The sequence below is a fragment of the Podarcis gaigeae genome (assembly GCF_964106915.1).
Source record: "Podarcis gaigeae genome assembly, chromosome: 13".
In the NCBI taxonomy this organism is placed as follows: Eukaryota; Metazoa; Chordata; class Lepidosauria; order Squamata; family Lacertidae; genus Podarcis; species Podarcis gaigeae.
The window spans coordinates 25,723,153-25,746,771 of record NC_139689.1 but is presented as its reverse complement, the minus strand read 5'-3'; the positions used below and the strand labels follow the sequence as shown (position 1 = coordinate 25,746,771).

The 23,619-nt window shown below is 41.0% G+C and overlaps 3 protein-coding genes across 3 annotated transcripts; all 3 read left to right on the top strand.

The window, feature by feature from the left end:
• Nucleotides 1-3,253: 3,253 nt before the first annotated feature.
• LOC310830514 (olfactory receptor 4D1-like) lies at nucleotides 3,254-4,219 on the top strand (the record flags this gene model as incomplete). Its single annotated transcript, XM_083710294.1, has 1 exon — nucleotides 3,254-4,219. One exon carries the CDS (start codon nucleotides 3,254-3,256, stop codon nucleotides 4,217-4,219), a length of 966 nt encoding a protein of 321 aa, XP_083566420.1.
• A 4,432-nt stretch (nucleotides 4,220-8,651) lies between these two features.
• On the top strand, nucleotides 8,652-9,584 carry LOC310830513 (olfactory receptor 4D1-like; the record flags this gene model as incomplete). Its single annotated transcript, XM_083710293.1, has 1 exon — nucleotides 8,652-9,584. The coding sequence occupies one exon, from the start codon at nucleotides 8,652-8,654 to the stop codon at nucleotides 9,582-9,584; it is 933 nt and encodes a 310-aa protein (XP_083566419.1).
• Nucleotides 9,585-14,920: 5,336 nt separating this feature from the next.
• LOC310830512 (olfactory receptor 6M1-like) lies at nucleotides 14,921-15,910 on the top strand (the record flags this gene model as incomplete). The annotated part of the gene is made up of 1 exon (XM_083710292.1): nucleotides 14,921-15,910. The coding sequence occupies one exon, from the start codon at nucleotides 14,921-14,923 to the stop codon at nucleotides 15,908-15,910; it is 990 nt and encodes a 329-aa protein (XP_083566418.1).
• Nucleotides 15,911-23,619: the final 7,709 nt, after the last annotated feature.

The window sequence follows — 23,619 nt, the reverse complement described above, 5'->3', positions numbered from 1 at the left end:
CACCAACGTCATGGGTTGGGCCCCGTCAAGCATAGCCTTTGCAATGTGGCCCACTCCCTTCCTCTTTGAGTTCTGAGTCTAGGGTGAGGCTAGGGCGTGTGAGAGGCATCAGCCAGCAGCAGATGCCAGGATCCCTGCCTGTATGCCATGCCAACACATAATATAATAACAACCGATAAAGTTGTTGCCTTGTTTTACCCCACTTTTGGCCTCTCTTTGTCCCATTCACTAGCAATCATGAAACAGTGACACGTGTATGAAATGACCTAACGACTTAATGTGGTGAGTTCATGCATTCCTAAGTTGTCACTGAGTTTTACCTAAAGCAATTTTTTTGAATCAAGTGTAGGACCTCGTGTTAGCATGGAACAGGGATCTGAAGAATTTTGAACAAAGACAAAATGGCTTTCAACAAAGCTATGTACTTTCTGTGTACTGCACACACGCGTACCCTTTCCCACTAAAAAGTGTAAACATGGTTCTCCTCCTTGCACCTATTCTCACAATAATATTTAAAGCAAATTATTTCCTTGAAATAATCCTGTGAAGTATAGTTTGATAAGGGTTTTGAAAATGTAGCTCTGTGAGGAGTAAACTACAGTTCACAAGATTATTTCATGGAAATAATGGGTTTTAAATATATACTGTTCACACTGCCCCTGTCAGATGGTTTAGGCTGATATCGATTGACCCAAGTTCCTCCAGTTATCCACATATATGAGTATGGATTTGAATATGCATCTTCCAGGTCATAGTCCAAACATTATGATTGGTTCTCTAACTGTTAAACTTCTTTTCCATACTGGCTTCGCTGTATTTTTTTTAAAAAAATTATTTAGGTAAATTATATGCCACTTTGTATTTCTATTAAAATCTCTACGTGGTTCAAAATACCCTAAAATATCACAAATGAAAGTCAAATAATAAAAATCCCCACTATAATATCCACATTTTAGAGCAGAGCAGGTAACAAATTGAAAATATACCTTCTTAAACAGAAACAACTAATAAACGTGGACCAAGGTACCATAAGTACATAACACAGAAATACTGTAGCTATGTATTACTTGTAAGTTAAATTGTATGTGTATGTCTTGCTCACAAAAAAGAAGGAAAAGGAAAGAAACAATATCTGTTGTAATGGCTGTGCCAATATTTAGCTGATTGTAGCTTTGAAAATCTTTAATGATCCCCTTTGTGGTTTTGTTCCCGATTCACAGTGCAGATACAGTTATTCTCCAAAGTCTGATAAAGCTTGAGTGCAGTGGCTGGAGTCTTCCATTGTTTATTTGATTAATAAGAATCCAGCTGGATTCACAGACAAGCCTTTTGGGGAATTATTTTGCATTATTATTACCTTGGCTGTACTAAGTAGCTTTAGCCACATAGTTCAATCAATAGTTTTGTTGTTGATGATGATGGTGATGTTTTTTTTGTTTTAGGCATCACAGGATGTCCGGAGGTGTTAGTGATTTCTGTATAGGGAGAAGCCTACTTAACTTCACTCCCTCTGACATACTGAAAGTTTCATTTATTAAAGCTGGGACTATGAAATTATAGAGAATTAAGAACAGAACACTTTTTTGTAGCTTCTGATCCTCGCATACTTCTTGAAGAATCATGAGGTGCTTGGCTGAAAAGGGACACAAGTTCCCATATTAGTCCATATTTCCTGGCTTTTACTACTACATAAGTTGCCTAGGGACATTTAAAGGTATGTTGAATATAAATATATTTATAGGACATATATTGAGGATGAAGTCCCCTTCCATTGAATTACATTCTCAGTTTGCAGCAAGCCTCCTTTCCAAAGAGGGAAGGTCATAGTCAACACCAGCAAGGTGCACAAAATCCATTTTCTCATTTGTTATTCAGAGACAATGAGCCCCAGTTCCCTATTCAGGATATTGTAGAGCTATTCTCCACCTGGTCACCAAAGACAATAACTTTAAAGATCTCAGACTAATATGTTGTGCACTCTAGCAACTGGGACCCATCTGCTTCTGGAAAGAAGAACAAAATAAATAGGACTTGGATCTTTTTCAGTTTCTGGATGCCTGATCCTGATTATCTTAAAAGTTGGTGGTGAAGTTGACTGGCTATCTGCACTGAATTGTGTGCTTTGAAGAGATGTCCACCAAATGAAAGAATCTGTGCTTCTAGAAAGAAAATGAAAGTATTCCTGTATCAGCTTGGTCTTTTCTAATTGTAATCAGAAAATGCTCTTGTAATGGGAATGTTGTGGCATCAACAGCATATTGAAATTATGGCTGGTTCAGAAATATAGTTGTAGAAAATTAAATATTCTGGTCTAAAACTGTGCCCCTGAGGGGAAAAAAACATTTCAACAATATTTTTGTTTATTATTTGAAGATTAAACTTGCTATATAGAAATATAGGTTAGTGTATTCATATGAATACACTTTGCAGCATATTATCATTTTAGCATATTAGGCAGCATATTAAAAATATTTGATGGAGATGAGGAAGACCAACATAGGGAATGTAGTTTATACTCATGTTTCCATTATCTTTACAATTCCCCAAAATGTAAACAATATAATGGCTACATGATGGAATATGTGTCGGCCAACTAACCAAATGTTCTATCAGGCTCAGAACTGATACAACGTACAGCTCCCTTACATATATAAACATTGTTACAGATATTACAACAACAACAACAACAACAACAACAACAACAACAACAACATGGAGGAAAAACCCATGAGTACAGAATCCTGTTTATAAGAGTGTTCAAAAGAAATACAGTAACAAGAGGTAACAAGAGTTGTCATCCTACTAGGAGTAGAAGCAACAGTAGTAGTAATCATGGCAGAGTTAGCAATATTTTCAGTACTAAAGGAATGGTAAAATATTATGATATTATAGTTAGTGTTTTGGTCTTTAGAATATAACATGATCTGTGCCACAATAGGAAACTATTGGTTATCTGTTGACATGATCTAACAGAAGCCCAATTTTGAAACATAACAGTGATCATAAATACTACCAATCTAAAGGTATGGTTGAATTCACATGGACTTAAATTTTGTCCACCTAAGTTACCCAGTGTATTATATGACCTATAATATCATTAGAATCAGGAAGAGCTTCTAATATGTAACATTTCTGGCAGGTGTACTTGATAAGTTGCTTTGGACAATATTTGGCGGCATGATTTTTATTGCCCCTTAGTGATCATTGCAAAAAAAAAACCCTTCTTTTTTACATCATTCAACAGGATGCTCACATGGAAAACAACAGCACAGCAGTGACAGAATTTATCCTCCTGGGGCTTTCTCAGAATCCAAGAGTACAGTCTGTTCTCTTCTTCCTTTTCCTCACTGTCTACAGCACAACATGGATTGGAAACCTCACCATTATAATCAGCGTTATCAGAACACCCAACCTTCACACACCCATGTATTTTCTATTAGCCAACCTGGCTGTCATAGACATCAGTGAGTCATCAGTCACATCACTGAAAATGTTGTGGGACCTATTCTTCCATACAAATACCATTTCTTACAATTGGTGCATTGCACAGATCTTCTTCATCCATTTAACTGGGGGTGCTGTGGTCTTCTTACTTGTGGCGATGGCAGTCGACCGGTACATAGCCATCTACAAGCCACTGCGATATTTAGTTATCATGAACAGAGAAGTTTGCATAGGTTTGGTAGCTGGGTCATGGTTGGGTGGCTTTGCTCACTCCATTGTCCAGATTGGAATTCTCATTCAGCTGCCTTTCTGCCAATCCAACATCCTGGATAATTTCTTCTGTGACATTCCACAGCTCATCAAACTGGCATGTGCTGATACGTATATCCCAGAGTTGCTGATGGTTTGCAACAGTGGACTGCTCCTCACGTTGATCTTCTTCATCTTGCTTGTGTCATACACTGTCATCTTGGTGAAGATTAGAGCACATGTCACAGAAGGGAAGAACAAAGCTCTTTCCACCTGTGCGGCACAAATCATGGTCATGAGCTTAAACTTTGTTCCAGGAATGTTTGTTTATGACCGACCTTTCAAGGTATTTCCAGGAGACAAGGTTGCCTCAGTCCTCTACAGCCTTTTAACACCAATGCTGAACTCCATGATCTTTACTCTGCGTAATACTGAGATGAAAAACACAATTAGAAAGCTCACAAGAAATTTTCTGCTTTCTGAAAGGACAAAACCATCACTATGTGTTCATGAAAGAGAGACATAGAACTTAAGCACCTTTTGTTGATGTTTTTCTAAAAGTATATACTACATTTTTAAAATTTATTTTGCTTTCTATTCCAATGCAGGAGTGCTCTCTCTCTCTCTCTCTCTCTCTCTCTCTCTCTCTCTCTCTCTCTCCCTGCCCTTAAAGCCCTGTTCTACTGCATATTCCACCTATGGGCAGTAAGCCATATTGGCAGCCTGTCCAGGCTGCTACAGCCTGTGTGATGCTCCTGCATCACTCATATGTTTTATGCGTGGGGCTGGGGCAGACATCCCTGTTTAAGAGCTGGGCATCCACACCTCTCCCTCTTCTCTTTGCAGCAGCACCTGCCTGTCTGAGCTATCAATGTGACTTGCTGGTTGCTTTGGGGCCAAGTAGGAATTTTTTTGCTGATCCACCTTGTTTGTGGGTGTGGTTGTTTTTCACCTACTCCATACTGAATAATTGCGTGGTGGGCATTAGATGATCTGGTGTGCTATTAATTTAGGGTTCCCATTGCAAAATCTTGGCTTTTAAAGGAAAATCATCCAAAAACCCACTCCCTATATGGGCTGCCATATGCCTGAGTCTTCCCAGACATTTTAGCTGCTTTACCAAAATTCTGCCCCGACGATATTTTCAATGTTTGAATCCCGGCTATGTACAGGAAATTCTGAACATATGGCAGCCCTATATTGATTAGACGAACCAGGTCTTTAATTTAGTCACTTTGGGAAGTTCAGGTGTGGGAAAGGGAGTAGTTGTGTTTTAGCCTGGGGACAAGGTTGGATTACCTATTAAGCAAAATTAGCACCAAGGAGGTGGTGGGGGCACAGAAATTATGTAAGATTAGTTCTGAGGATCTGATCAAAAACTTTGCAGTTCTAAAAAGCAGAAGACTATACAAAACCAAATATCATTTTCCATCATATGGTAGGTTTCGTTTCATTTCAAAAAATAAAATTTTATTTTGTGGTTTATTATTGTTTATATTTTGAATTAGATATATATGGAGGCACCAACATCTTTTAAGTGCTTAGGACCTCTAAAGGTCTTAATGTGACACTACCTGGGGACCCTCTTATATATGGAGTTCCAACTTGAGTAAAATATTGTGGGGGCTCAGTCAAGCCCTGCCATGCATAATCAATCACATGATACAGTACACACACACTATTTGAATGGGAATGCCCATTAACTTTGTTGGGGCCTAGCCCTCTCAAATATTTTATTGTGAGGGGTGAAGCCCCCATGGCCCTTAGCAGTTGGCTCCTATAACACACAGACACAAAAAATATCATAAGAGAAGGGGGGAAAGGAATGGGGGATCATTCAATACATCAATGTATCATCCAGCATAACATTTATGGGGGGGGGGGACCAACACACTCGCCATTTAAGTAGTAAATAATAATAAACAACATTAACTTCTTCACCTTCTTGGTGTGGCCTAGGAATGGGATGAAGGCTGGATAGTGAAGCCTCCAGTTCTTGCATCAAGGGTTTTGTTGCCCTAAGCTAAAGTTTCTTTCAGGTTCTGGTTTGCTCCTGAACCAATAGTGTTTCCTCTGCAGCGGTTTTTATGGTATAAATAAATAAAGTGACTCTAGTTTGACCTATATGTATTTCTTTATTAATGTGTTATTTACTATTTCTGTGATATAGTGTGTTCTCCTTCATGGAGAGCACGTGTTGCTGTGGGGGCCGCTAGGACACTCCAAAGTTGGGGGTGGGCTAATTGACCGTTAGCCACTGATGCGATTGGGGCTTCCCTTGTTGTTGGGAAGAAGTTAATGTTGCCATTTGTTGATTGACAACCAGAAATGCTAAAACTTCTTGTACGAGGCTAGGGCTTCCTCTTTTCACCCATGCATTGGATTGCCCGTCCTTCTCTCCCTAGAATAGGATTGTTCGCTTTGACCTTGTATGCCTGTCATGGGGTCGTCTGCTTTGGGGCAGGGGCCCGATAGGAATTTTGTCCATCTGGCTGATTGGCTGGTGCCATTTGGTTTTTGCCTACTGCGTAGCAAATCGTCACAACTTGTAAGGTTCATGGTTAGGCAATGGTTTATGGTTTGGTTGGTTGAGGGACATGGATTGGCTGTGCCTGCCCCTCTAATGCTGCTGCAAGGGATTCCTTTAAAGGAATTGGGGGCTAACTATTGCTTGTCCACTCTGTCAAGGGGGTTTGGGCCATAGCAATGAGCTCCTGGTTGCATTTGGGGAGGGCTGAGGGCAGGTTCCCTGCTCCGACGCTACACCCAAGTGTATTCCCCTATTCTGACTTTCGCATCGTGCGGAATGTCAGTTTGTCCCCCATGGTGGGGCAGATAGTTGCAACCAATGCCTAAGCAACCACTCACAAATTTGTATTTTAATAAATTTGTGGCCAAAATTATGCCAAAAATCTTAAACAAAAATTCTGTGTGATGTGTGAGTTATTGGGGTGGCCCTGGGGACCTCAACACGCAACTACAAAGCAGGAAGAAAAGTTAACGTGCTTAATAATTATTGGCATTTATTGGATTAGCTTGGAAAACGTCTTCTGGACCTTTTGCATGAATGACTAAATAAACTTAAAATATCTTTCTGAAAAATTGTACTAACCATGTGATGTTTTTATGTCAGATTTAGTGGATCTGAATCATTATTGCATATTGTACATGCATGATGATAACACTAATTTCCAAAAGGATGACACTGTCACAATTACTGGGAAACCCAGCCAGAAGGGTATGGTGTAAATAATAAATTATTATTAAATTATTATGTGTTCATCAGAGAGGCCAATTGAGAGCTTTGCAAGCTCCACTATAGTGTTACTAATATAGTTTTCCCAATCATTATTACTGTTTGTAGGGTTCCAAACCACTATATGTCTGAATCAAAGACACTCCTCTTGCTTCTTGAAATTATTTTGCACAGGTTCCTACTTTGACTTTATCAAATCGGTTTGCACATCTTATTAACATTATATTTGTTTAAAAATCACATTTATTTTGTTTTATTTATTGTTAGGGTTCCAAGTCCCTGGATGTGTGGGTGAACAACAATTCCGTTGGCATCAGGAGTATTTATTTTCATTGACACTTATTCATTTAGATTTTATAAACCAAATCTTGTGGACTGTGCCCCTGACTCAGCTTATCTCATGACATTAGCTGAGCCTCTGTTGAATAAATCACATATTGAACCTTAATTATCTCCCCTGTGTTTTGATTTCCCAGTTTCTCCTAGTACAACCTTCTTCACATAATGCTGAAACTCATAAGCAATTTCATAGCATCTCTGTTATTTGCAGACATATGAATAGGGGTGACTCCATGTCCAACACCAGAGCCCCTTTGGATACAAATCCTTTGTCATCTCATATTATTACTAGGAGACAATAACCATTGATTCTTCATTCAGGAGACTGTAGGGTTATTCTCCATCAAAGGTAATACTTTAGGTGCAGGTTTCTGAAGTCACCATTTCATTATAGCTTTTTTCTTACTCTTGTCTCTGTGTTTATTTCTGGTTTTAAAAGCAGAATCACTGAAGGCTAATTTGTTCAATATAGAAGATAAGAAGGCATTCTTGGAGTAATAAGCTATAGACTCTAGCAAATGGAACAAAATACTTTTGGAAGAAAGAAAAATGGGGCTGGATCCTTTTTTCAATATTCTGCCTTCATGATTTCTAATGCTCAACTTATCATGGATTACTGATGATTTTAAAAGATAATGATGAGTTGAATGCTATATGTTGGTGATGGTTTAATAGACTTTTTTGTGCACTGAACTTCACTATTCGTCTGAACAGATGCTCACCAAGGAGAAATAACTGTGCTTCTCTAAGATGACAGTTTTCAACTTGTTTTGTAATTAGAAATGGAAAGTTCCCAGCTAATTGGACTGTTGTGGTATAAAATGTGGAAATTTATTTATTTATTCTATTTCATAACATTTAGATACTGCTTGATTGTAGGGGAAAAAACCTGAAAGTTGTTTCCAAAAGGATAGCACACTAAAATTATCACTAACATATGTACATCATGATTTAAAACATACAGAAAGTTAAAACCACCATATAATAGACCAAAACAAATTGGAATTCATACAAATTTGCTACAAAAACTGCGGTATGATTATATCAATATGGCCCATGACCATTGCAAAAATAAGTAAAGCAATCCTTATCCCTTTACTGGGGAATAAGACCCATTTACTTCAATATGATTTTCTTCCCCATAGACAAGGTTGGGATTTGAACTGTGGAAAATGTTTACATTTTTTAGTGATGCTGGACAGATGAAGTGATACTTGATAAAGTCCAATTGTTTATCTACAACCCAAATTTATGATTTGATTGTTGTGGGGGACCTGTAATGGGTATGTCAAGAGTTGTTTGAGGAAGTAATTTGATGACATGACTTTTAGTGGTCCTTAGTGAGCCTCAGTAGGATGATCACATGGAGAAGAACAGCACATCAGTAACAGAATTTGTCCTCCTGGGCTTCTCGCAGAATCCCAGAATACAGTCCCTTCTCTTCCTCCTTTTCCTCACTGTCTACAGCACAACTTGGTTGGGAAATCTCACCATTATAGTCACTGTGATCACCACCCCCAGCCTGCATACACCCATGTACTTTTTGCTAGCCAACTTGGCTGTCATAGACATCAGTGAATCGACAGTCACATCACTGAAAATATTAAGGGACCTCTTCTCCCATACTCATACCATCTCCTACAATTGGTGTATTGCACAAATCTTCTTCTTCCATTTAACTGGGGGTGCTGTGGTCTTCTTACTTGTGGCAATGGCAGTCGACCGGTACATAGCCATCTACAAGCCACTGCGATATTTAGTTATAATGAACAGAGAAGTTTGCATAGGTTTGGTAGCTGGGTCATGGTTGGGTGGCTTTGCTCACTCCATTGTCCAGATTGGAATTCTCATTCAGCTGCCTTTCTGCCAATCCAACATCCTGGATAATTTCTTCTGTGACATTCCACAGCTCATCAAACTGGCATGTGCTGATACGTATATCCCAGAGTTGCTGATGGTTTGCAACAGTGGACTGCTCCTCACGTTGATCTTCTTCATCTTGCTTGTGTCATACACTGTCATCTTGGTGAAGATTAGAGCACATGTCACAGAAGGGAAGAACAAAGCTCTTTCCACCTGTGCGGCACAAATCATGGTCATGAGCTTAAACTTTGTTCCAGGAATGTTTGTTTATGACCGACCTTTCAAGGTATTTCCAGGAGACAAGGTTGCCTCAGTCCTCTACAGCCTTTTTACACCAATGCTGAACTCCATGATCTTTACTCTGCGTAACAAAGATATGAAAAACAATGTTGGGAAAATAATGAGAAAACTTTTGTGTTTCAAAAGGACTTAACCATCACTTTGTGTTCATCACAGACACCCATAGAGGATGCAAGCTCCGGAACATTTTAAATAAAATATTTTCCAATCATTATAATTTGTAAGCTTCGGAGTTGTGATTCATCTGAATATAAAAGACCAATTTTGCTTCTTTGGATTATTATAAAGTAATAATGCAGCTTGCATAATATGACAGTTACTGTCAGTGCTGATTTTCTTTTAGAAAAAAGGTGGTAGAACTCACCACAAACGCCTCCCTTGTTTTCTTTTAATGGCAATGATGCCCACCTGAGAGACACCGGAACTAAGAGATGCTGGAACTGGCTCACACTCAAGGATGGGAATAGCATTTTCAAGCATATAGAAGGACAGATCTTGCTGAAGTAGAGGCAGCATGGCTTCTGCAAGCATAAGACTTGTCTTAACAAACCTTTAAGCTTATTTGAGAATGTCAAGAAGCAAACAGACAAAGGCAATCCATAAAACATTGTGTACTTATTTAAATAATAATAATACTTAAAGTTTCAAAATGTACTTCACCAAATGTTCCTGAGTTAACTTAGCAGGATAGAAAAAGAAGAGAGATCTTCTTTGTGAAATATGTGTTTAACGTGCATAAAAGTTGTGTGGAGGTTTGAATTTGCAGATGCCTCGCAGAGAACTGCACCAAGTGCAAAAGGTGCTGGTGCAGTTACAGCTGCAAAAAAGAAGATGGAGTCTTTGGAATCAGCTACATTAGTAAAAAGAAAGGAAAAAAGTGTTTTAAATGTGTTATAGCACTGTGACACCAGATGGCACTGTGGAGTTCCATCTTTGGGCAATGTGATTTTCCATTAGTAGGTTTACAGTGCATTTTCCTGAAACATTATTTTTTTTATGTGTCTAGATTCAGCCTTTGTTTCAATGTTTTGTTAATTGATGACTTTGTTTCAATGTTATGTTAACTGATGACTCATCCTTGCGTGTCTGGGCATTTCCTACCAGCATGTAGAAGAAACAACTTGCTTATTGAGTTATATCAGGGAATTCTGCTCACATATCTCACATACTGTTGTAGATCTGGAAGCAAAGATTAGGGATAAATAGTCTGTTCTCCCAAATGAAGGGAGTTAGCAACTGGAATCCCCGAATGTTTGGTATTAAACATGTGCTTTTGAACTTGTACATAAATGATCTAGTGTTAGCAGTGAGCGGTGGCTGTTGAAACCAAATTGTTCAGAGTGATTAAAACAAAATAAATTGTAAAGAGTTTCAAAGGATCTCTACAATGGGCATTACAATGGTAAATGGGCAGTAGAATGGCAGAGTCCTGGGTGGCTTTGAAACAGGCTTAGAAAAATTTCTGTGCTATGACTATGTTCTGTCTCTGCAGCTGCTAGAAACTATTGTTGTGGTGAGCACAGCTTCACTCAGTTCCTGGAAAAACAACAAAAGAAAACCTTAACAAAAATACATGTACGGGAAATTCCAGACATCTCTTAAAATTCAAAATTCCCCCCAGGATGCCATTTTAGGTCTCCAATTTCCTGGCATGTCTGGAATTTTATGGGCGTATGGCAAGCCTAATGCATCAGAGATTTCTTAACACATACACACCCACCATCCAGGTAAACAATGAGCATTATAATAGTTCAGGGATACATGAGCTAGGCCAATGCACTTCTGGAGTGTCCATGTGGCCTGAGAGTGTGGGTGCTGTTGTGGCCTGGGTAGTCTTGAGCAGGGGTGGCCCATCCCATTTCATTGCTGCTTCCCACCTCTCACCCCACCCCCACTTCTGCTGCATGCCAAACTCAGCAAGAGGGGTGGCAATCTGCAAGACATTGACGCTTATCTTCTCCAACCAAGGAGTGGGGAAGATGAGCAGCAATGCCCTCCCATTTTGCTGAACTTGGCAGGAGGGGAGGTGTTCTGGTGGTGGCGGAAGTGATGAGGTGGGTGTTGCATCTTGTGCTTCAGCCACCTGTGGTGGGTGCTTCACCCCGCCTCACGGATTTGGTGTTGAGAACCAGACAGAGAGGCTTACATAGTTGCATTTAGGTCAGAGATTCCCCACTATTAGCTTACCTTACTTACTTACTTACTTACTTACTTACTTACTTACTGTGTTTTTATCCCACCTTTTCTTCCAATGAGCTCAAGGTGGTATACAGTGGTACCTCGGGTTACATATGCTTCAGGTTACATACGCTTCAGGTTACATACGCTTCAGGTTACATACGCTTCAGGTTACAGACTCTGCTAACTCAGAAATATTACCTCAGGTTAGGAACTTTGCTTCAGGATGAGAATAGAAATCGCGTGGCTGTGGCATGGCGGCAGTGGGAGTCTCCATTAGCTAAAGTGGTGCTTCAGGTTAAGAACAGTTTCAGGTTAAGAACAGACCTCCAGAACGAATTAAGTTCTTAACCCAAGGTTCCACTGTACATGATTCTTTCCCTTCCCCCAAAAACCTCCCCCAAACCCTGTGAGGTAGGTTAGGCAAAGAGACACCCAGTAAGCTTCATGTCTAAGTGGGAATTGGAACCTTGGTCTCCCATGCCTTTGTACAACACTGTAAATCACTACCCCAAACTGGCTCCTGGCAATAAATGAACATACTATTTATCAGCTCCTGTCTGGAGACTTCAGTACATAGGCAATGTTCAGCAGACAACATGCTTTTCATTTGGTTTTCATAATAATTATTTTTATTACATTGAATCAATATTTTGCCAGCATTTTCAGTTATAATAGTAATATGTAGCAATATAAAAATGATACTAATAAAGAAATAATAATAATAATCCTTGTGTTTGCATTTCCTTTTTTCCTCTTGTGGTTGCAATAATTGATATATAATACCTTCAAGTACCACAGTGATTCATTTAAACTGCTAATTGAATATCAGTTACACCTTTAGGGTAGAATGAAATTATTTGCTGTGGGGAAAATGAAGTGAAGAGTACTGATGAGAATAAATGCCATTTTTGAATCATACTAATACAGTATAATGTTATTAATTGAATCTTATTAATAGCTATGTTGGACAACATTTTAAACGTTGGGAATATTATTTATTTATTTATTTATACATACATACATACATACATACATACATACATACATACCCCGCCCATCTGGCTGGGCTTCCCCAGCCACTCTGGGCGGCTTCCAACAAAATATTAAAGTACAGTAATGCATCAAACATTAAAAGCTTCCCTAAACAGGGCTGCCTTCAGATGTCTTCTAAAAGTCTGGTAGTTGTTCTCTTTGACATCTGGTGGGAGGGTTTCCACAGGGCAAGCACCACTACCGAGAAAGCCCTCTGCCTGGTTCCCTGTAACTTGGCTTCTTGCAGTGAGGGATCCTCCAGAAGGCCCTCGGCGCTGGACCTCAGTGTCCAGGTAGAACGATGGGGGTGGAGACACTACTTCAGATATACTGGACCAAGGCCGTTCGGGGCTTTAAAGATCAGCACCAACACTTTGAATTGCGCTCGGAAACTGTATGATGGGGTACTGCATACAGGATTAAGCACTGAACCGATCTATAAATCCCTAATACAGAAATATTTCATTATTCACTCCATGTTATAAAATTCTGCATATAAGGGCTTTGGAATTGACTCAGGAATGTTTTGTCATAATTTGACCCTTAGGGATATATACCTATTGTATGATGAACAACCTTTCCCATATATTCTGTAGGAAATAGAAGTGTACTGATTCAATCTCTACCAGCAAGGAAAGAACATAAGAGTATGACATAGGTAAGTGGCTTCCTAATTTCGCTAATACTTAAATTGAAACTTTTGAAAATTTAAGGAGTATGAAGTATTCTTTTCCTCTCAGACCCATGCCCAATCTGCTTCAAATGTTAAAACTATTCCATGGCCCACAGAACCGAAGAACACAAAATTGACAAATTACTTATTGCTGTGATAAACAAATATGTGTTTTGTTCTCATCTCTGCAGCTATCTAAACGAGGCAAGACAGAGACCACAGAGGTTGATGGGACTATCCACATTGTTGTCGTTGGTGTTGATGTCTTTGATAAGCTGAGTTTTTATTTTTTCCAAACACATCAATGAGTATAAGAGAAAGAAAGGCATGAGAGTTAAGGGTTTCCATGAGGCACTGTGGGAACTGGTTACAGAGGAAAGACCTGAGAGAGGTACACATGATTCTCTTTTCTTTCCTACTTCCCTTGTTATCTGTACTCATGTGCCATCCACTTTCTTTTTTCCTTTGTGTTGGCCTAAATTTTATTCTACTAGGGAAGGAGAGGGAATTTCCTTCTAAAACAATACAATACAAAACAATACAATTTTATATGTATACTTTGGGCTGTATTTAAAGTTGCATGCAGGGAGCTGTAATTGCAGAACTGGGCTTCCCATCCCTCTCTTATCACCTTGCTGTCTCAAAATTTGCTCTGATGGAGCCTTCAGTGCTCTGCAGCAGATGCTGGGGGGAGCACTACAGAGGAAAAGGGTGCAAGCTGAAGTCTGTAATGTTAGCAGAGTAGCAGCATAATAAAAAATGTTTCAACAATACAATTTCAAATGGAAGATGCTATAACTTTGGATAAATTAAATGATAATCAGAACTGAGTCAAATTTGAGCACTTTTGTGTGCTTTTGATTTCAAAATGGAATATTTAGGAAATTGAAAACCTTTTTTAATTTGGAAATTAATGGGATATAAACATTTTAAAATTTGTTTAAAGTGTTTAAGATAAGAACAAAGGCCAGATTCAAGACATTGCATAATGGGGATCATTTTATATTGAATTGCCATGAACTCTAGTAACAAACTATTAAAAAGGTTCAAATTAGCAGCCATCTTTACACCACTCTTTTCACTTTATCTCTGGGCTTAAACAAGCATAGCTGTATGAATTTGCTGAACCAATTTTTAATTGGAATACAACAAAGGGAGGCGTGAGGAAGTCAGGAAAATAAGTTAACTAAAGAGGAGAAATTAAAAAGAGGGATTTTTGCTTTTGCTTTTTCTTTCTTTCTTTCTTTCTTTTTTTCCTATGTTAAATGTTTGTATTTTTGTGTTTTTGTATTTTTGTGTTTATGTATTTTTCTTGTGCCTTTTTTATTTCTTGTTTTAAAACCTTGTTATTGTTAAAACTTAATAAAATATTATTAAAAAAAAAACATAAACAAGCATAGCTGATGTTTCTCATGCATATTTCCATGCATTATCCCACAGGAATCACCATCCAGCATCTTTTGTGCTTAAATAACTTATGGTATCCCTACCATTGTATCATGTAGAGATTTCAACATAGAAGAAGAATTGTTCATCTTGCTGCTCTCCATTTATTCAGGTGACTGTATTAGTTGTACAGCATAATGAGGAACCAGACAAGGACTGTGAATGAATTTATACTCCTAGGATTCATTGGGACTAAGAGGGTTGAACTGCTACTCTTCATTTTACTCTTCATCACCTACACTGTTGCTATGATAGGCAACTTTATCGTTATTACCTTGGTGTGGTGTGAGAACAGCCTTCACAGCCCAATGTACATGTTCATTGCTAACCTGTCTTTTTTAGAGATTATATTCACCACCACAGTTATCCCTAAAATGCTATTCAATTTCATGAGTCAAAGAAAATCTATCGCCTTCCATAGTTGCATCCTGCAGGCTTACATATATTTCTCAACAGGTTCCACAGAGTTCTTCCTTTTGGCTATCATGTCATTCGACCGCTATCTGGCCATTTGCAACCCTCTGAGATATGCAGCCATCATGAGCACACATGTATGTTTTCAACTTATAGCTGCCTCCTGGATGTGGGGCTTCTTTGCAGTACTACCACCTACAATCCTGGTAGGCCAGCTGCCATTTTGTGGACCCAATTCCATCAACCATTTCTTTTGTGATGTTGACCCAGTTCTCAAGCTGGCCTGCTTTGATGTAAAGAAGATTGAGATTATTAATTTTGTCAATTCAGCCTTGCTCCTCCTAGGCTCATTACTGGTGACAAGTGTATCCTATATATTCATTATTGCAACAGTGCTGAGGATCCCCTCAGCAAAAGGACGACAGAAAGCATTCTCTACGTGTGCCTCTCACCTAATTGTGGTGACACTGTTCTATGGGAGTTCTATTTTCATTTATGTTCAGCCACAAAAAAATCACTCATTGGACCTCAACAAGGTAGCCAGCATACTGAACACAGTGATAACTCCATTAATGAATCCCTTTATTTATAGCCTAAGAAACAAAAAAGTCAAGGAGGCCCTGGACCATTTAGTCAGAAGAAAGATTTTTCCCTTAATTAACCTCAGTGTCCTGAAAAAAGAAAGGGTCCCAACACTGTGTAGTATTAAATGACAATGGAAGTAAATGAAGATTATGTAGGGATTTACATGCATGCATTGGAATGGGAAAGAAATACAGTTCAGCTGAAAGTCCTGGAAATATACTTTAGGTCATTCTTTTTTGAAATATTGAACCTTAATTACAGCTTTCAAACCAACTATTGTAATTCTGTGGTGTTTAAAACTTAAAATCCTCTTTCAGGGATGACTCTCAGTATATTCTTTGAACAGCCACTATCTTTCAACTCCAGATCAGTAGGTTGCTACAAAAACTATCCACTCATGACTCTTTGAGCTTGTTTGGAAACAGTAGCCTACAAATATGGTAGTTATTAACAATTTCTATAATTGGGAATCTAAAAAAGCCCCTGAAAACTATGATACGTTATTATTGGAATGAGAAAATTAACCATCGCTAGAAGTTGTTTTCCTAGGCTAATGAAAATAATGTAACTGTGTTTAATGTTTCAAATTGTATTTTAAATATGATTTATAGATCTCCAACTGTGAGAGGCCAAGTTATAGGGCACCATGTGGAGGACCTTCTCGGTAGTGGCACCCACCCTGTGGTACGCCCTCCCATCAGATGTCTACTACAAAACTTTTAGAAGACATCTAAGGCAGCCCTGTTTAGGGAAGCCTTTAATGCTTGCTGCATTACTGTATTTTAATATTTTATTGGAAGCTGCCCAGAGTGGCTGGGGAAGCTGGAGAGTGGACTAGATGATCCTCGGGGTCCCTTCCAACCCCACTATTCCTTAAGTTGCAATTCACTATGGGAATGTTAGATGCAGAGCTGCCATCATCCCCTCAGCTTGCCAGGATCGCAGGGACGGGGACATGTGGACCACTTGCACAGCTCCACATTTCACATGGAAACTCCCTGAACAATAGAACCTTAAGCTGGTATGCAGGAAGCTGGCACGGCAGCAGCATTGTTGGGACTTTTTAGGGTTTCTGGCCAGCGTTGGCCCTGTAAATTTACACATCATGGTGGCAACACAAGGCAGGGCATTTTGCCCAAGTGGGCGCTGGGGCCTAGCAAGCAATAACTCAATACCTCTCGCCCATATTTCCATAACAATATCTTCCTTGAAAGCCTTACTAAAAGGTTATCTAGATGGGTCAGTGGTTTTGTGCTTGTGGGAAGGGTTTTCCCAAGGTTTGGGATTCTTCTGGCTTTTCAGCCAGTGGCTCAGAATACAGCAACTCAAAAACCAGTCAGAGAGCTACCTGTGGTAGCAAGTAAGAAGGTTAGGAAGCAGCTTTCATTGGGACGTATGGTGGGATCCCCTTGATTCTCCTTCTATTCCTGATTTTCATTGATCCCCTTTGGGGATCGTCCCTAAGAAAGCCCCATATAATCCATATTTATTGTATCCCAAAGGCACCTCAGTGAATGACTCTCCGGAATTGTTCCGTGAACTATGCATCTTTGGATCAGGCAATTGAGCTTACCAACAAATTGTTGGCATTGTGCGATATTGAATTGGCTGTTAGGCTGCTACCGGTTCACCCTCAAGATTTTAAGTAGTTGGGCTTTATTTGGATGGTCCTTACATTGATAAGGCGATGCCAATGGGTTGCGCTATAGGCTGTGCAGCACTCGAGTCCTTTAGCGTCTTTCTGGATTGAATATTGCGAGTCAAGACTCGTTTAACTGGGGGTACCATTATTTGGATTTTTTTTAAAAAAAAAATATTTATTTTACTGACTGGTTCACCAGCCTCTGCTTAGGCTTACTGGATGCCCCTTATATTCCCTGAGGAGCTGGGTGTTCTGTTGGCAATGGATAGGACAGTTGCTCCTACTGCCCCTTTTAATGTATTTGGGGGCTAGCTGGATACCGTTGCCCATACCTCTGCTTGCCTGTGGAAAAGCTGTTTGCCGTGAAGGACGTTATTCTTGTAATACTTCCTCTGATAGCAAATGTTGCTTTGTCAGATTCTATCATTGCTAGGTCAGTTAAAAATTGCCATGCAGGGGTGTTGTTCCAGGCTGCCCCTTCCATTCCTGCTTGGCCAGGTGGTCTCATGGCCTGGGGTCCCTTCATCATCCTGTACAGTGACCTTGAGCCTGGCAGGGCAAGGCAATCACATGTGACCTAACTTTTCTTGAGTTTTCCCCATTGTAGTGCAGCACACATCTGGACTGAGGAGTACAGGGACCGTCGGGTCTGTCTTGGTCTGATAACCAGGCAGTGTGAGGGTCCTGGCAAAATGGTCCTCATGCTTCAGCAGAGTCTCCACCCCTTTTATGTGCTTTCCAGCTGCACTGCTTAAGGTTCAATATTGCATTTCTGCTCGCTTTATTACGGGATCATCTAATGTTTTCGCTGTCACTCTATCCTGTTTTCAGTTGGAGAGCAGATCCTGGGCTCTGGATGCCCAGCTATAGCCGGATTTTCTGGAGCTCCTGTGGCGCTTTGGCATCAATTGATAATTATGAGGAGGAGGAGTTTACATTTCCCCTTCTGCTTTCAGGTCTTATGAGAAGGCCTGGACTGATTTCTTAGCGTTTAGCTGGCAGTCCTCGGCCATTCAGAAGAACTTGTCTCCATCCTCTGAGCAGGACCTGCAGTAATTAGCCTACCTGCTGCAGATTGGATGCATTGTTAAAACTATCAGAATTCAGTCCGCTGCAATGTCTGCTAGAGTAAAGCTTTAATTTTTCAGACCCTTCTAAAAGTGTGTCATGTGCAGGGTCTCGGAAGGTTGGAATAGGCTCCAGCCTTCACAGGACTGCAGACAGGAAGCCGGTCAATCTTGACCTTGTTGGATATTTCCAGTTTAGTAGTGCTGCAGAGAGCTTACTGGGGAGACCATGCATTAAAAAGGGACTCAAAAAGTACTTAAACAAGGTTTTAATTACAAAAACAAAAACTCCTTATACACTAAATACATCAACAACAAACCAGACCCAACCACCAACCCATCCCCCAGGGTAATGGGAGAGCTAGGTGCTGCTCCTTATATACTACACCCAATTGCTGACACAGCTTAATCAATACAACTCAGTAGCACCTGCTATGTTTCACAGCTGTAAAGCTGGGTCTCGTTATTTTGCTCTGGCCCTTGCTCTGGCCCCTTAAAGACATACACATCAGGTGGAACAATGATGAACCTTTACATTTAAAGAAGCCATTCAACAGACCTATGCAGTATCTGCAACAAGTTAAGACTTGTCTCCTGGTTCTAGATCTAGACGAGACTTCTTTCAGTATTCCATTGTAATTTTGGTGTACTGAGGGTTGGGGAAATTGTGTTGGAACCAGCACGGGGCTGAGAGTTTGGAGGCTTATTGCCTCCGGATTTTTCCTTATCTGCTTTGGAGCTTGTCATAAGTGTCTGGAGCTTTAAGTCAGACCTAGTGAGCAGGGTTGCCACCATCAAGCTTCCAGTCACAGGTAAGGTGGGCCCTTGCCCTGTTATTGGATACCAGAAATATTTGGCTTTTCGTTCCCCTGAGGCTTGATCCCCTGGCTTGATCCTAGAAGTTGCTGGTTCTTGTGGGTTGCTTCAGGATATATGCGTTCCCCTTTTGGAGTTGAGACTTGTAGTGCGCAACTCCAAAACTGACCAGCTGGGTCGGGGGGAGGTTGTCCGCCTCCCAGCGACTGGGGAGGTGGGCCCATGCCCGGTCAAGGATGTAAGGAAGTACTTGGCCTTGAGACCTCCTGGGGACGGCTCCCTACTCAAGCATGTAAATGGTCACCCTTTGGCGCGACACCAGTTCACAAAAGTCATGTGTAAGGCCATCTCTGCTTGTGGGATCTTGGCCTCTGGTTTCGCCCCTCATTCCTTTCGCATAGGTGCAGCGACTATGGCGGCCCATTGGGGCTTCTCAGCTGCCAGGATCAAGGGTTTGGGGAGATAGATATCGGATGCTTTCAAGGGTTATGTGCGAAACAAATGCTAAGTTTGGTACTAATGCTTGTTTGTTTCAACCCTTGTAGATCCCACACTGGTCCGCGTCTGGATAGTGGGACACAGCATCGTTCATTGGGCTGGCAGCAGAGTGAGGCAGTCTGCAAGGGGAGCGTGTCTCGGCCTCCCACAGCATGTGCAAGTGTCATGGTTTTCCAGATGCGGAATGTCATGGGGAGAGTTTATGCCACTGATTGGTCGCTGGCTGCTCTCGGACCCCCCAACCCTATGGCCATAGTGATGCAGCTGGGGGGAAATGATGTGGCAACTATTGATTGCCTTGCTTTGCACTCCCACCTCAATCCAAAAGGGATTTGTAGACATTGGCAGCCTTATTACCTTCAGTGAGAATAATTTGGTCTCACCTGTGCAGAGGCACACCTGGCGCGGTGTTTCCTGCCCGGAGACCGCTAAAAGGGCCAGGAAGCGCATTAACTCTGCTGTTTGTGGGAAGGTATTGGAGCTGGGTGGTTTGGTGATTCCCCACCCTAGCATTTATTTTAAGGCGAAAGCCCTTTACCGGGCGGATGGAATGCACCGTTCTGATTTGGGGAATGATATTTGGTTGGATGCTGTGGCTGATAAATTAGGTTCCTGGTTGGGTTTGTGAGTGGTTGGTGGCGAGCGTTAAAGCTCGGGTGGCGGTTAGGCATTGGTTATAATATGCTGGTGGTGGAGGGGTCAGGATAGGCTGTGCCTGCCCCTCCTATTGCGCTGAAGGGAATTCCGTTAAAGGAATCCTGGGGCCTGCCACGATTTCATCCAATCCCTGTCATGGGACCAGGGCCACCCAATCCTTGTCATGGGAATCCCTGTCATGGGACCAGGGCCGTCAAGCTTTCAGGGAGCTGCTGGGGTGAGCGGCGTGGGTCCGATGCTTAGCTCAAATGACCCCCAAGTTTGACTTTCCCTTCTACTGGCTACCGATTGGACCTCGGGATGTCAGTTCTGTCCCAGGCGGGGGGGACAGATAGTCATAACCAATGTCTAAACAACCACTCACTGATTTTGTATTTTAATAAAGTTGTGGCCAAAATAGTGCCCAAAAACCAAAACTAAAATTATGTGTTATGTGTGAAGTTATTTGAGGGGTGACCTGGGGACCTACACACTCAAAACAAGGAGATATTTGAAGGGGGCCAAAGAGAGGGAAACTTTGAAAATAATTTGATGGTGGGGGTCACAAATTGCACCTATCATGTTAAATATCTCAAGTGGTTGAGGGTTATTTTCAAACTCCAGCCTTTACAAAATGTCTTCCAAACGCGTGCAGCCATGCAGGGCTTTTCACAAAGAGGCTGAGAGCCTGGCAACACTTCATAGAATCCAGAGAATGTCACCATGTCCCATGAGGTTTTTGTAGAAAGTGCTGCTAAACAATAAGCACAAAGACCCCTCCACACCGCTGGAAGTGCAAATAGGGCTTTTCTAAAGGTCAAAGAAGAGGGACGCGGGTGGCGCTGTGGGTTAAACTACAGAGCCTAGTACATGCTGATCAGAAGGTCGGTGGTTTGAATCCCTGCAACGGGGTGAGCGCCCGTTGATCGGTCCCAGCTCCTGCCAACCTAGCAGTTCGAAAGCACATCAAAGTGCAAGTAGATAAATAGATACCGCTCCGGCAGGAAGGTAAACGGCATTTCTGTGTGCTGCTCTGGGTTGCCAGAAGTGGCTTAGTCATGCTGACCACATGACCTGGAAGCTGTACGCCTGCTCCCTCGGCCAATAGAGCAAGATGAGCATTGCAACCCCAGAGTCGGTCACGACTGGACCTAATGGTCAAGAGTAAAGGTCAAAGAGCTGTACCTTTACTATAACCCCATTAGATCATGCAATCCCTTGAGGCTTACAGCTGAGTAACCTTTTGAACAAGGCCCTCATGACCCTGTGGCACCCTGCCTCTTTCATGGCAACAGATTTACGTACCACTTGGTTGTAAAAAGCAGTTTATGAAGAAAATAAAACAATAAAATCAACAGTAAAAGGGGTTAAATACAACTATTGAAAACATTTAAAAAAATAAAATCAGCAATAAACTAAAAACAGAATAAAATATCAACACTAACACTGCTATAGTGACAGGGGGCAGATCAGTACTTTAGATGAGTACCCATGCATTAATTCTTACAGAACACAGTGAGTCTTTCTTGTTTTATTGCTCTCAACCCTGAAGCTGCACCTTCAGGCATTGCGAGTTTCATTTTTGTTATTAGAACTACTCATTCAACTAATTTTAACTTCCTGAAATTGCCTACATTATGTTTTAATGTATTATATACTCTGGTGTTAGCTTCCCTGAGCCTGGTCCTGGCCGGGGAGGGCAGGATATAAATAAAATTTATTATGATTATGATTATGATTATGATTACTACTACCGCTACTGCTACTGCTACTACTACTACTACATAAATCCAACTCATTATGTCCTTAACCGTAAATATAGTTTACAGCCTGAATATACACTGGCAGCCCGACTTCCGGGTTAGTGCCTCCGGCAATGGCGGAGCTCCTCCGATCGGGAGGAACTTGCTCCGTGGAAAGCAGGGTCTGACTGCCACGGCGAAGTTGGAGACCCACTGAAATCACAGGCGGGAGAAGCCTGTGAACTTGGGATTCGGCTGGCACCTTTTGCGCCTCCCCTACCCGTGGGGAAACCCTGTTTTGGGGATCCGGAGCAATGTGGGGTGAGTGGCGCGGTGCTTTGAATTGACTGCTTCTTTCACGGAGTGAAGCCGCATTGCTGTTGTTGGAGAGCGCTGATTTTTTCCTTTGGACAGTTGGACTTTAAACAACTACCCGTGAGTAGAACGGAAAATTGGATTTTCAAATACCTTAATTTGGCATCGAAACGGGAAGGTTTTATACAGGAAGTCTTCCTTCCTTCTTTGTAAATAGATTGAAGCAAAAACGCCACAAGCTAAAGTCTTGGAAAGCCTTTGGTAAAGGATTAAATTTCCATCGGTTAAAGTTACAAAAAACCCCTTGGAAGCAGGAGAAGAGGGGGGATATTCTGGACCTAGCAAGCCTGCAGGAGAGAGTAAAAAATCAAATCATCACTGCTCTGAACCTGGAAAAGGGCTGTCAGAAAAAGTGACATTTTGGGAGAGTTCATTGACTATGAACAGAACGTATTTGACAGCTAGCTAAATAAGAGAAAGATACTGTTTCCATTGTCCTCTTCTGCATTTAAAAAGGAGGGAAAGTAACTGAAAATTGATACTATCTTTATTGCTTGAGTTGTGCTTGAAAGGACTGATACAACTGGAGACTGTTTCCCTCTAGAGGGAGCTTTTGAAACTGTTACAGGAGTGTAACTGGGAAAGCTCCAGCTGCAAGATAAAGAATTGTGAGAACCAGAGATTGACCTTGGACTTTTTAAAAATGTTGACAGGAGAAGCCATAGTAACTGCATTATGCAAGATAAGCTATTTGCTGGAACAGCTCCATAAAAAGACGGATGACATGACTATTAAAATTGACAACTTGGGAGAAAAAGCGATTAATTTGGGACAAAAAGTGAGCACCAATAAAGAAAGTATTCAGGATTTGGTTCAGGAATCTACTTTGGCAGGACAAAGTGTGGAGGAGAAGGAGAAAGCTGTTGTTGCCTAACCTAAAGTAATACAAGCGGGATCCTCAGCCTCACAGAAGCAAACTGATGACTATAAGTTGAGGCCTTTTATGATTGAATTTAGGAAAAGTCAGATTTTGAGGATTGGAGCCCGGCTTGGATTGGAGAAGGAAAGTTGGTTGGAAAGATCCCTCTATGCTGGGATTAATGGACTTTTGGGATATGGAC